We start from the raw sequence: 15,211 nt of genomic DNA, 5'->3' as shown, positions 1-15,211 counted from the left end.
ATCCATGGCTAGCTCCCCCTGAATCTCAAGTGATCTAACCTTTCTAACCAGTCTACCATGCGGAACCTTGTTGAATGCTTTGTTGAAATCCACATAGACAATGTCTACCACTCGGCCATCGTCAATCTTCTTTGTTACCACTTCAAACAAAAAACTTAATCAAGTTAGTGAGATGTGATTTTCCATGCAAAAAAGACATGCTGACTACCCCTAATCAGTCCTTACCTTTCCAAATGCACATAAGATCCGTCAGAATCCCCAACAACTTGCCCACCACTCACGATGTTCGCTGGTCTACAGTTCCCTGGCTTTTCCTTATGGCCTTTCTTAAATAATGGTATCACATTAGCCAATCTCCAGTCTTCCAAAACCTCACCCATAGCTTTCAATGATACAAATACCTAAGCAAGGGGCACAGCAATCTCCTCCCTAGCTTACCAGAGTTCTGCACCTGATCAGGTCCCAGGAATTTGTCTACTTTTAATTGTTCCAGCAACTCCTCTTCTGTAATATGAACTCTTTCCAAGACATCACTATTTATTTCCCCAAGTTCCCTAGCTTCCATGCCCTTCTCCACAGTAAAGAATGACACAAAATATTTGTTTAGTATCTCACCAATCTCCCGTGGTTCCACACATAGAGGGCCACATTGATCTTTAAAGGGGCCCTATTCTATCCCTAGTTACTCTTTTGTCCTTCATGTACTTATAGAATCTTTTTGGACTCTCCTTAACTCTATTTACCAAACCTATCTCATGTCCCCTTTATGCCCTCCTGATTTCCCTCTTAAGTATTCTCCTACAGCCCTTATACTCTTCTAGGGATTGGCTTAACGCAGCCATCTATACCTGATATATGCCTCCTTCTTTCTCTTGATCAGAGCCTCAACTTCTCTAGTTATCCAGCACTCCCTATAGCTACCAGCCTTGCCCTTCACAATAACAGGAAAATACTGTCTCTGAACTCTCATTATCTCATTTTTAAAGCCCTCCCACTTCCCAACCATCCTTTAGCTGCGAATAGCCTCCCCAATCAACAGTTGAAAGTTCTTGCCTAATACTGTCAAAATTGGCCTTCATCCAACTTAGAACTCTAACTTTTAGAACAGTTCTATCCTTTTCCATAACTACTTTAAAACTAGAAGAATTATGATCAGTGGCTCCAAATGCTCCCCTTCTTACACCTCTGTCACTTGCTCTGCCTATTTCCCAACTGAAGGTCAAGTACTGCTCGTTCTCTAGTAGATACTTCCACATATTGAATAAGAGAGTTTTTTTTGTACACTTCGCCTCAGTATATCATTTCACAGGAAAGACATCCCATCCAATAGTGCAGCACTGTTGTAGTCCTGTGCTAAAGCACGAGCTTTAATTATTCTCTGAATTCTCTGAAATAGGGCCTGAACTCTCAACCTTCTGACTGAGGTAGTATGTTTTTCAGAGTAATTGCTGGCACAGTACATTATGGCCCTGCTTTCCAACCATATTTCTTCTAAATAGGATAATGCCTTCTTCAAAATTGATGTCTACATTCTTAGCTTCTTAACTTTAATCATCAAACTACAAACCCCAAAAGCATGCTTTGCAAAATCATAGTGCATTTAACTGGCAGGATTAACACGAAAGAATGCAATGTTTAACATTGCCTCACAGATGGTGGCTTTCACTTCTGTCCTACCTGTTGTGGCTCTCTAATAAATTTAATGCATAGTATCCATATCATCAAATTTTAAAATTTGAAGTAAGGTTTGATTTCAATCCCAAATTCCAGAATTATTCTCTTAACCAGAGGACAGCAGAATTTGTACAACAATGGCACTATTACAAATCCAAGCAACATCAAGTCAATGACCAATATTCCCACACTGCTCACAGTCAATCCATTTTTAGACCAATGTTTTGCACGTACAAGTCCTTTTCTCATCCTCCACAGAAACCTTCAGTCTTTGACTATAAGCAAGGAACAAAACACCTTGAGGCCTTTCAACTATTACCTAAACCAGGTAAAAGTTGTAGAAGGTGGCTTGAACACTGTGAAGGCAACATCATTAGTTTTCTAATTTAATCACTCTTGCTCTCCATCCTATCGCAGAATTTCTGTTTTGATGCTTTTCTTCTCCTTTTCAATGGCTTATTACATAGTTAAAGTTCATCTCTTCAGTTCTGATGAGAGGTCATTGACCTAAAAACTTAATTCTGTTTTCCTTACTCCACAGACATTACCCCACTGGAGTGTTTCCAAATTTCCTGTTTCAAGTTCAGATTTCCAGCAAACTCAGTGCTTTACTTTTGACCCCAAATATAAACTGATTTTGATAATTCAATCCCAAATTGGAAAATAGGTTTTCTCAGCTGTTTGCTGAAAAACAAGGGTATTTCAGTTTAGAAAACGAAACAATAATGCAGTATAGATAAGTACAGAACTTGCATCAATTCTGATTATTAGTGTGTGGAGTATAGGACTGAACATGACCGCTTTCACCCCTTCACACAAAGGAACCGCAGTGATTTCCTGGACCTTTCATCATCATATCCCCTTGATGTAACAGACATTCTGGGAGAAATTAATTTAGTATTCGAGAAGCCTTTAAAGCAGTAAAGTCAAAATTGAATGCTTGCGTTAATCACACGAGTGAAAATTGAATACCTAGAAATAAGGAGTTATACTCTGTTCTGTGGTGGGGCAAGAGAAAGAGGCATCACCCACAAGACAACACCCATCTTATTCATACAGACTAAAACTTAATTGGCACAAGACAATGTAGGAAGAAAATGTTTTGGATCAGTTTATCAAAAAAAAAACCAAACCAATAATTAACCAACTCAAGTTTATTTTCTCATCAGCTTTATAAGGTATTGCATTGGGTTTCTTAAAACAATAAAATGCAATTTCACGTAAAACCAAGTGTTAAAATGACTAGAAATCTTAACAAGTTCCTATGTGACTCAGCAAAATATTTTTAAAAGTACTCAAGGTACTGCTTAGCCGCAGCCCAGTAGTTGGTATTATTATGTAACTTACATGAACTAAAAACTGCAGTTAAATAAGACCATCGACCAATACAGGAGCAGAATTAGGCCATTTGATCTATCAAGTCTGCTCAATCATTTGATCATGGCCAATATGGTTCTCAATCCCATTCTCCTGCCTTCTCCCTGTAGCCCTTGATGGCCTTACTAATCAAGAACCAATCTATCTACCTCTGTCTTCCAATACACTCAATCACTTTGCTGCAAAAGGCTGTGGAGGCAACATGTTCCGCAGTTTAATAGCCCTCTTGCTGAAGAAATTCTGTCATCTCAGTTCTCAAGGGTCGTCTCATCACATGGTGGTTGTGCTCTTGATTCCCAGTCTCTCCTAGAAGGGGAAACATCTTCTCCATGTCCACTCTATCCAGGTCTCTCAGTATTTTAAGTTTCAATGAGATTCCTCCCCTCATCTTTCTAAACACCACTGAGTTAAGATCCAGAGTTCTCAATTGTCCTTCATCTCCAGGATCATTCTTCTAAAATAACTGGCTATTGTCTGTGTATAACCAATGGAAATAAAACTTCTTGCACTAAGTACATGCCTTACCTACAATTTAACATGTCATACTTTCACTTCCGAACTCCTGAGCAGGACATTTTAAAAATGATACTGAGTCACGCTGTGAATTCAATTCCAGACACTTCAGCAAAAAAACATCTAAGGCCAACCATGCACTGCAGTAATAAGGAAGTGCTACACTGTTAGAAGTTCTAGACTTGTCAATGATCTACTAAACTGAAGATTCTGCTGTCCTCTCACATGAATGTACTATTTGAAGAGCAGTTGGGTTCTCCTTCTATCCTGATCACAGATTTTCAACTGAAACTTATAATTGACTTTATTGCTGATTGTGGGAGAAAATTGACAGCCATTTTTGTTCAATATGCTCTCTTTCCAATCCCACCTCCATTCTATCACACTACTTTTGCATTTACATCTAAAAGGCCATATAAAGTTACAAAGTGGACGGAAGCAATTAGCATTGCATCATTCAAATGAACAAGATAAATCTATTTCAGAAGATAACATTCAAAACTCCAGTGCAGGAGGAATTGAGAGAAAGTGATTAAGTGTAGCATTCTTGCTCAGTGCAGTTTTTATTTATTCATAGGATGAGGGTAATGCTGATAAGGATAGCATTTACTGTCCATCCTTCATTTCCCTTGATAAAGAGATGGTGAGCTGCAAGTTGAATCGTCTCAAGGGTGACTGGAGATGGACAATAAATACTTTCCTAGCCAGTGACATTTAAATCCCAAAGCTCTCCTGGCCAATTTCCCATCTGATAACTTCAAGCTCATCCAAACATCTGCTGTCTGCATCCTAACACACACACGACGTCCCACTTGTTTATCACCCATGTTTATCGATTCACATCGAATCTGACTCCAACAACGCCTGGATCTTAAAGTTCTTGTCCCTCTCTATGTTTGTAGATCCTCTTGTTCTCCACACTGCCAATATCTCTGCACTTCTTCAATTCTGGTCACTTGAACATTTCCAAGTTTCATCACTTCACTACTGACAGAAATTGAAGGCATCAAACAGACTCAAAGCTCCAGACTCTCACCGTAAAAGCACTCCATCTCCTACCTCTTTGGCTGAGCTGATCTACCCATGTATCCCCTCACATGCTTCAATGTCAAATGTTAGAGAGTCAGAGTCAGAAAGCACTTAGACCCTACAGTCCCACTCATCCATGCCGACCCGACATCCCAATCTGACCTAGTCCCATTTGCGAGCATTTGGCCCGTATTCCTCTGAACCATTCCTATTCATGTATCCATCCAGATGCCTTTTAAATGTTGTAATTGTACCCACCTCCACCACTTCATCTGGCAGCTCATTCTATACACGCACCACCCTCTGCACGAAAATGTTGCCCCATGGGTCCCTTTTAAATCTTCCCCTCTCACCTTAAACTTATGCCATCTAGCTTCATATTCCCCTACCCTGGGAAAAAGACCTTGGCTATTCACCATATCCGTGCCCCTCATGATTTTACAAACATGCCTCAGCCTCTGACACTCTAGAGAGAAAAAGCCCCAGCCTATTCAGTGCAGCAATATTATCTGGAAACTATTCCGATCTTGCTTACTAAAAGTCCAGGCTAATCAGTTCCACTTTTAGCCAGAACTGAAAAAGTGCTGAAAGCCAAGAAAGGCATTCTGGAATTTATTTGGCACGTTTAATAACATCATGATAGTCCAAACTACTCTACAGCTAATTACAAGGACTGCATTTCAAAAAGTACTTAATGACAAAAGCCAATGATTTTTTAAAAAATTTCAACTGGTGGACTTCTTTGTTAATATTCTGAAGGTTAAGGTGCATGGTGCTTGACTTGGTAAACATCGTTGTAAAACTGTTCAAATGGGTTATTTGGACTTCGACTTTAACTCACTAAACTCTGCACCTGTCATTTCTCCCTCCTGTATATGTGAATCCCAAATGAATCCACAGGTCTGTCCTAATAAAACCAGCATGAATGTGCTGGGTGTGTGAAATTAAACACAAAACTACTCCCAATCTCACTGGCTTGTTCCCGCTGCTTTTTAATTCAAGCTCCAAACTCAATTAGTATTCAGCTTCATTCTAAGGGGATAATGTGAAACCAGAAAAAGTTAGCAGTTAAATATTTGTCAAATTGCAGTCGAGTGTATCAAGAGTTATTTGAGAATATTCTTGTGAGGTGCCTTTGAACATGCTGCTTTGTTAAAGGTGCGGTGTTACATTTACAATCAAGATCTTAAACATTTATAAAACTACAATTATCACAAGATAGGAAACCTTTACTTGTTTTAAGATTGCTTTTAAGATAGAAGGCTCACTATGCCAGTTATATGAAATGTCCTCATGGAACATAAAGGCAGCAGTAGGCCATTCAGCCCCTTGTACCTGCATGTCATTCTGATGATCATTCACCCCAATTCCATATTCCCACATAAGCCCCACATCACTTGATCATTTGAAACTAGAAATCAAGCAATCTTTGTCTTAAAATTAAAATTAAAACTAAAAACTTCCACAGCTCTCAGGGGTAGGAAATTTCCAAGGTCTCCACATCTAAATGACCTGTCTTATATTTTGTAACCTGGTTCAAGACCACACACCAAAGAAAACACCCTTTCTGCATCTGTTCTATCACTAAGAATTTCAAGTTTCTGATGAGATCATCTTTCTTTACTCTAAACTTTAGAGAATACAGACTTAGCCTTTCAACCCTCCCTCATAGAACAGATCCACCATCCGAGGAATCAGTCTGATTTACCTTTGCTGCACTTTCTCATTGCAAGTATACCTTTCGTTAGGCATGGGAAGCTGTGCATAATTTTTCAGGTGTGGTCTCGCCAGTGTTCTGTACAGTTGAAGTTAGTCTTTCTTGATAGGGTGGTAAATAGTGAGAATGATAGTCTCCTGCAGTTCACGGCTATCAATAGACTGCGCGGGTAGGTACAGCAATTGCAAATGGAATTCAACACAGGAAACGGTTAGGAATTGCACCTGGGAGGTCTGACAAGACAAAGGATAAATCAGTCATCACAGAATCCCAGAAGTGTGGAAGTAGGTGATTTGGCCCATTGAGTCCACACCAGCCATGACACAATGAACACTAGGATCATGGAAATTACTGAAGATCAGAGGGATCTTGGTGTGCATAAATTACAGATCTTTGAAAGTGGCAGTGCACATAGATGAGGTGATTAAGGCAGCAGAAGGATACTTGGCTTTATTTAGAATGGACGTGATTACAGCAGTGAGGATGCAGAGGAGATTTACCAGGATGCTGCCTGGGTGGAGGATCTCAGCCTTGAGGAAAGATTGGACAGGATGAGGTTGTATTCCCTGGAGCAGCGAAGGTTAAGGGAGGAGTCAAAGAGTAATACAGCTTGGAAACAGACCCTTTGGCCCAAACTGGTCCATGCTGACTATGGTGTCCATTCTGCTAATTCTAATTGCCTGCATTTGGTCCATATCCATCTAAACCCTTCCCATCCATGTACCTATCCAAATGTTTTTTAGATGTTGCTATTGTACCTGCCTGAACCACTTTCTCTGGCAGCCCATTCCATATACGCAACACTCTCTGCATGAAGAAGTTGCCCCTCAGGTCCTTCTTAAATCTCCTCTCACCTTAAACCTATGCTGTCTAGTTTTCAATTCCCCATCCCTGGGAAAAAGACTATATACATTCATCCTATCTATGCCCGTCATAACTTATACACCTCAATAAGGTCACCCCTCATTCTCCTACATTCCAAGGAATACAGTCCTAACCTGGCCAACCTCTCCCTATAACTCAGGCCTACTAGTCCTGGCAACATCCTCAAGTCTTCTTTGCACATTTTCCAGTTTAACTATGTTTTTCCTATAACAGGGTGACCAAAACTGTACACAATATTCCAAGCGAAGCTTCACCAATGACTTATACAACTGTAACATAACTTCCCAACTCCTATACTCAATGCCTCGACTGATGAAGGCCAACATGCTAAATGCCTTCTTCACTACCCTGCCCACCTGTGACGCCACTTTCAATGAACTATGTACTTGTACTCCTAGGTCCCTCTGTTCCAGAACATTCCTCAGGACGTTACCATTTACTGTATAAGTCCTACCTTGGTTTGACTTTCCAAAATGGAGTCTGATAGAGATGTATAAGATTATGAGGGCCATCGATAGGGTGGACAGAAAGGTACTTTTCCACTTGTAGAGGGGTCAAAAGCCAGGGGGCATAAATTTCAGGTAACAGGTAGAAAGCTAAGTGATGGGTAAACATTTTCACATAGAAGGTGGTCAGAATCTGGAACTCATTGCTTGAAAGGGTGGTGGTTGTCTCAGAAACTCGTATAATATTTAAGCAGAATTTAGGTATCATTTGTGCTGCCGTTGCCATTGCTGTTGGCCAAAAGCCGAAAAATGGGCAAGCATAGTCAGATACAGAACAGAGGTTGCTGGAAAAGGTCAGCAGGTCTGGCAGCATCTGTGAAGATAAAATAAAAGTTAACATTTCAGGTCCAGTGACTCTTCCTCAGAACTAATCAGATTTTTGTTGACTGTTATGGACAGGATGGACTGAATGGCCTCCTTCTATGCTGTAAATGTCTATGAGTTTTTGCGTTGCTCCTGTAGTCCAACCCTCAGCGCTCAGCAAATTTATGCCTTTCCTTTCAAGAACTGTACTGTGTGTGAAATAGGCAATAAAGGAAGTTCTGAAGGTACACTCAAGGTACTTTTTCCTCAAGTCCATTTTTCAAATATCAATAAAAAATTTACGAAGATATTGCAAAAGCTGCAATGAAATATGTACACAAAACATGTTAATCTTATTTTGAAGTTAATTACTGCTATTCTTTACAAAATCCTTCACATTTGTTTCAATATAAAATAAATTTAGAAAGCAGGGCTGACTTAAAATGTTGCTCTTTAAAAAAGTGGTTTAGCATTTCCTCACACAGTTTCGATAACATTTGAGATAACAAGGTGTAGAGCTGGATGAACACAGCAATCCAAGCAGCATAACATTTATTTACACTGTCTTCAACTTGCAACGATTGCATTTTTTACTTTGAAACATATGGCAGAAATCATATCAGACCACTACTTCCATAGAAACACAAAACTTTGTTTCAATTCAAGAACTTACATTTACACAGCACTTTTCACAACTTCAGGACATCCCCAAGTGCATTACCATTAGGCATAGTAATAATGTCACTAAACTAGTAATCCTAACCTCAGGCCAATGTTCTGGGGTCAGGGTGTGAATCCCACCAAGGCAGATGGTGAAATGTAATTCCAGATTTTATTGAATTCACAAGTTCATTGAATAGCGACCATGCAACCATGGTCAATTGTAGTAAAAATCCATCTGGTTCACTAACATCCTTTAGGGAAAGAAATATGCTATCCTCACCCATGCGCCTTCACGTGACACCAGATGCCCAGCAATGATGTACCGACTACAGAAGGAGCAAAATTCGGCCTGTTCTTGGGAAATAAGGCAGGGCAGGTGACTGAAGCATCAGTGGGGGAGCACTTTGGGGCCAGTGATCATAATTCTACTTTAAAATAGTGATGGAAAAGGGTAGACCCCAATCTAAAAGCTAAAGTTCTAAATTGGAGGAAGGCCAATTTTGACGGTTTTAAGCAAGAACTTTCAAAAGTTGATTGGGAGCAGATATTCACAGGGAAAGGGACGGCTGGAAAATAGGAAGCCTTCAAAAATGGCACGAGAGTCCAGAGACAGTATGTTCTTGTTAGGATGAAGGGCAAGGCCAGTAAGTATAGGGAATGCTATGTGATTAGAGAAATTGAGATTTTGGTTGTGAAGAGGAAGGTTGCATATGTCAGGTATAGACAGGCGATTGAGTGAATGCATAGAACAGTATAAAGGCAGCAGAGATATACTTAAGAGGGAAGTCAGGAGGGGGAAAAAGGCAACATAAGATAGCTTTGGCAAATGAGGTTAAAGAGAATCCAAAGGGATTCTACAAATACATTAAGGACAAAAGAATAACGAGGGAGAGAATAGGGCCCCTTAAAGATCAGCAAGGTCGCCTAGGTGTAGAACCACAGGAGGTGGGGGAAGATACTAAACAAATATTTTGCATCAGGTGGAAAAGGATATGGAAACTAGAGAACTTGGGGGAATAAACAGTGACATCTTGAAAAATGTCCACATTACAGAGGTGGTGGTGCTGGACGTCTTAAAATGCATAAAGGTGGATAAATCCCTAGGCCTGATCAGGTATATCCTAGAACTCTGTGGGAAGCTAGGGAAGTGATTGCTGGACCCCTTGCTGAGATATTTGTATCATCGATAGCTACAGGTGAGGTACCGGAACACTGGAGGCTGTCTAATGTGGTGCCAGTATTTAAGAAACGTGGTAAGGAAAAGCCAGGGAACTATAGACTGGTGTGCCTGACATCAGTGGTGGGCATGTTGTTGGAGGGATTCTTGGGAACAGGATTTACATATATTTAGAAAGGCAAGGTCTGATTAGGGATAGTCAGCATGACTTTGTGCATGGGAAATGGTGTCTCTAACTTGATTGAGTTTTTTGAAGTAGTAACAAAGAGGATTGATGAAGGCAGAGCAGCGGATATGATCTATATGGATTTCAGTAAGGCGTTCGACAAGGTTCCACATGTTAGACTGGTTAGTAAGATTAGATCATACAGAATAGAGGGAGAACTAGCTATTTGGATAGAAGACAGAGGGTGGTGGCAGAAGGTTGTTTTTCGGACTGGAGGCTGACGACCGGTGGTGTGCCACAAGGATCAGTGCTGGGCCCACAGCTTTGTCATTTATGTAAATAATTTGGATATGAACATAGGAGGTACAGTTAGTAAGTTTGCAGATGACACCAAAATTGGTGGTGTAGTGGACAGCAAAGAAGGTTACCTCAGTGTACAAAGGGATCTTGATCAGATTGGCCAATGGGCTGAGGAGTGGCAAATGGAGTTTAATTTAGATAAATATGAGGTGCTCCAGTTTGGAAAGGCACATTAGGGCAGGACATATAATTTAATGGTAAGGTCCTGGGGGAGTGTTGCTGAACAACGAGACCTTGGGGTGCAGGTTCATAGTTCCTTGAAAGCGGAGTCGCAGGTAGATAGGATAATGAAGAAGGTGTTTGGTTAGCTTGCCTTTATTGGTCAGTGCATTCAGTATATGAGTTGGGAGGTCATGTTGTGGCTGTACTGCACATTAGTTAGGCCACCTTTTGCAATACTCTGTTCAATTCTGATCACCCTGCTACAGGAAGGATGTTGTGAAACTTGAAAGGGTTCAGAAAAGATTTACAAGGATGTTACCAGGGTTGGAGAGTTTGAGCTATAGGGAGAGGCTGAATAGGCTGGGGCTATTTTCTCTGGAGCCTCAGAGGCTGAGGGGTGACTTAACAGAAGTTTATAAAAATCATGAGGGGCATGGGTAAGGAGAATAGCCAAGGTCTTTTCCCAGGGTAAGGAAGTGCAAAACTGGAGGACATAGGTTTAAGATGAGAAGGGAAGATTTAAAAGGGACCTAAGGGGCAATGTTTTCCACACAGAGGGTGGTGCGTGTTTAGAATGAGCTGCCAGAGGAAGTGGTGGAAGCTGGTACAATTATAACATTTAAAAGGCATCTGGATGGATATAAGAATAGGAAAGCTTTGGAGGGATATGGGCCAAATGCTGGCAAATGGGACTAGATTAATTTAGAATATCTGGTCGGCATAGATAAGTAGGACCAAAGGGTCTGTTTCCATGCTGTACAGCTCTATAACTCTATACTGCTGACTCCTAACTATCTTCTGAAATAGCCCAGAAAGCCAATCAGTTCAAGGGCAACGAGGGATGGTCATCAAATGGGGAAAATGCCAGCAACACCAACATCCAGTGCAACAACAAAGTAATTTTGACATGGTCACTTTTGATGTGTAGGACATGCAGCAGCCAATTTTCTGTCAGCAATTCCTATAAACAACATTGAGATAACTTGCTTTTGTGATAATATTGGCTAATTCACTGGCAGAGCTAACAGAAAAGCTAAATATTGCAGATTGTGGAAATTTCGAATAAACAACTTTTTTCTCATGTACAGTCACCATAGAGCTGACATAGATTCAACATGCTCCTTCCGCACTCTATTTTATGATTCTTTCTGCCTCTACCAACAGTGCTCCTTTAGTAATGCAAGACTGGATCAAAGGTTCAAGTGTCTGGAATGGGGCTTTTACCTGTAAATTTCAGACCAAGAGTGCTGCCACTGAGAGACAAGATTAAAACTTGCAATAACTACTCAAAATCAAACTTCTGCAGATTCCAGAAATCTGAAATAAAAGCATAACATGCTGAGAAATACTCAGCAGACTGGAGGGAGAATCTGTGAAGGAAACAAAAATTATCAAAAAGATATTGCTTCAAGTCGAGATTTCTTGTTGAAAGGTCACCTGGACCTTAAATGATAACTCTTCCTACTCTCCAAAGATGCTCCCTGGCGCACTGAACATTTCCAGCATCTTTATTTTTCTCTAAGCTCAGCAGAATAAAATAATCTAACAAGATTCAATGTGGTCCCATGAACACCTAATGTTAAACAATGCCATTTCATTTCCAGACTGGGCTTCATGCAATTTTTCCTCAGGATTTCCTTCTCAAGCGATGTTGAAAAAAAAGGAAGAAAAAAGGTTGTTTTGACAGACGCAGCCACCAATGCTGAACTAAAAAAAGTATCAAAAGACCATGTTGCAAAAGAAATTGCAGCAAAGAGACCTGCACCCACACTTAAAGTCATAGAGCTGTATAGCATGGAAACAGACCCTTCAGTCCTACTTATCTATGCCAACCAGATAGCCTAAATTAATCTAGGCCCATTTGCCAGCATTTGGCCCGTATCCCTCTAAAGCCTTCCTATTCACATACCCATCCAGATGCCTTTTAAATGTTGTAATTGTACCAGCCTCCACCACTTCTTCTGGCAGCTCACTCCATATATGTACCACCCTCTGCATGAAAAAGTTGCCCCTTGGGTCCCTTTTAAATCTTTTCCCTCTCACCTTAAACCCATGCCGTCTAGTTTTGGACTCCCCCACCCTGGGGAAAAGACCTTGTCTATTTACCCTATCCATGCCCCTCATGATTTTATAACCCTCTACAAGGTCACCCCTCAGCCTCTCCAGGAAAAATAGCCCCAGCCTAGTCAACCTTTTCCCTTTGGCTCAAACCCTCCAATCCTGGCAACATCTTTATAAATCTTTTCTGAACCCTTTCAAGTTTCACAACATCCTTCCTATAGCGAGGAGGTCAGAATTGCACGCAGTATTCCAAAAGTAGCCTAAACAATGTCCTGTACAGTTGTAACATGACCTCCCGATTCCGAAACTCAATGCACTGACCAATGAAGGCAAGCATATCAAACGTCTTCTTCACTATCCTATATACGTGTGACTCCACTTTCCAGGAACTATGAACCTGCACTCCAAGGTCTCTTTGTTGAACAACATTCCCCAGGACCTTACCATTAAGTGTATAAGTCCTACCCTGATTTGCCTTCCCAAAATCCAGCACCTCACATTGATCTAAACTCCATCTGATCAAGATCCCAATGTACACTGAGATAACCTTCTCCACTGTTCACTACACCTCCAATTTTGGTGACATTGCTAAACTTATTAACCATATTCACATCCAAATCATTTCTATAAATGACGAAAAGCAGTTGATCCTTTTGCAAAAGAAATTTATCAGAAAAACCTGCACCCGAACATCTTACAAGAGAAACAGTATCAGAAAGATCTGCACCCAAAAATGTTGCAAACGAATCTGTATCAGAAAGACCAGCACCCAAACATGTTGCAAGAGAAACTGTATCAGAAAGACCTGCACCCGAACATGTTGCAAAAGAAACTGTATCAGAAAGACCTGCACCCAAACATCTTGCAAAATAAATGAACACTTGGTCGCGCTTTGCAATGGAGTCAGTGATGCTACGGGAAAGGCTGAATATACAGCGCAGAACATCAGGACTCCTTCACTGAGACTAATGGGGAGGACGCAGAGAGAGAGCTCTCCCCACTGGGGAATCCCTTTCCTCCGGGTGGGCTAAGGCGTGAGACCGAGTCGCTCGCTGCCGATACCTGTCTCATTATCGATGTTGGTTCGCAGCAGCTCTCCGCTGGACAGGTGCTTGAGTCCGAAGGTCTTGACTATGCGCTCGGACACAGTCCCTTTCCCCGAGCCGGGAGGGCCCATAATGATAGCACGGAACAGGAGCCGGGCCCCCATGTCTCAGCACAGAGGAGCCGTGCAGCAAACCCCCCTTCTTCCCCCCGGTGTGTTCGTGCAGAAGAGCCGAGCTCCCCTTCCCAACAGCAATCCCTCTCCTCTCCTTCCCTTCCCTTCCCTTCCCCAGCAGCCAAGCTACAACACCGTCCCCGCTATCTCCCGAACTTTGCACAGTCCGAGCGGCAGCATCGGGCTTTATTTTCCTGCCACAGGAAGTGACAACTGGATAGGGAGGAGGGAAAGAGCAGATGAGCTGTAACCCAGCCTTGTGCAGAGGCAAACTAGACTCTATATTGTTCAGGTGGAGAGTGTAACGTGGTGGAATAAATAATGGGGAGTTGTAATGTGGATCATGTTGCGGGATGTACTATGGTGTAAACAGGACTGTAATGTGGGTGAATCTACACAGAGGTGCAAGCTGAATAATATACATGGGTTAACATGGATGGTATAAATAAAGATACCACCCCCCCAACCGTGCTTCAAATATGTGTCTTGCACAAGTAAGTCATATGTAGTCTTGCACAAGTAAGAAATGCCTTTGATTTGTCTGTTGGAGGGAGTCAAACTCTAATGTTTGTTCCTTCATGTGCTATTCTACAGAACCGAGCTATTTCAGTGACTATGTATATACATGAAGATATTTTTATGAATAAAGTATATATTTTAGTTTAAAAAGTTGATGGATGTACCAAGGGATATGAAGTCTGTGGAATAAATAAGGAGTGAAATGTGGGTGGTATAAACAGTGTAAGCTTGGTATAATTGGAGGGTATATGTGAAGTGTATAAATGGGGCTGTAATGTGGATAGCATATGTAGGGGCATGATATGCATTGAAGAAATAAGGGGTGAAATGTGGATGATAAAAATTCTGTAAACTTGGCATAATTAGAGGTATACAGGTGGTGTACAAACAGGAGCTGTAATGTGGCTGGTTTAAGCAATGTGTAACGTGGATGGTGTAATCTAGGCCACGTACTTTGAGATATTAACAAACAGCGTGTGTAATGTTTGTGGTATATTTGAGGCATTTAGTGTGGGATATAGGGGATATTTTGTGTGTGGTGTAATTTTGATATGTAGTGGGCAGTGTGGTGGTGTAACCTGGACATTTAATGTGAGATATAAATACAGTTCCACATGAATGGTGTATTCAGGGTTGGGGTGGAGAGATATTATCAAGAAGGATGTATATGTAATACAGGATGGAGAAGAAGTAAATCCAAGATGGATTAAGGTCATAACTTGCATTGGCTAAATATATCTGTGGGATCAGTTGCAGAACTCCACCAGTGCTGTCCCACAGTGATCAGTGCTAGGACCTCTGTTATTTGTAATACAAATAAATGATTTGGATGAAGATGTAAGTGGTCTGATTAAGTTTGCAGACGACATGAAAATTGATG

General features: G+C 41.1%; 1 protein-coding gene across 1 annotated transcript in view; it reads right to left on the bottom strand.

The window, feature by feature from the left end:
- Nucleotides 1-14,034, bottom strand: part of ak3 (adenylate kinase 3) — a 31,722-nt gene extending 17,688 nt beyond the window's left edge. The window contains exon 1 of the mRNA XM_048592360.1: nt 13,656-14,034. Within this exon, the coding sequence (XP_048448317.1) occupies nt 13,656-13,803 (148 nt within the window). The 5' untranslated portion in view covers nt 13,804-14,034. The remainder of the gene's footprint in view (nt 1-13,655) is intronic.
- Between the last annotated feature and the right edge of the window lie 1,177 nt (nt 14,035-15,211).

This window comes from Rhincodon typus, chromosome 3, assembly GCF_021869965.1.
Source record: "Rhincodon typus isolate 14 chromosome 3, sRhiTyp1.1, whole genome shotgun sequence".
NCBI lineage: Eukaryota > Metazoa > Chordata > Chondrichthyes > Orectolobiformes > Rhincodontidae > Rhincodon > Rhincodon typus.
This window is presented reverse-complemented; position numbering and strand designations above follow the sequence as displayed.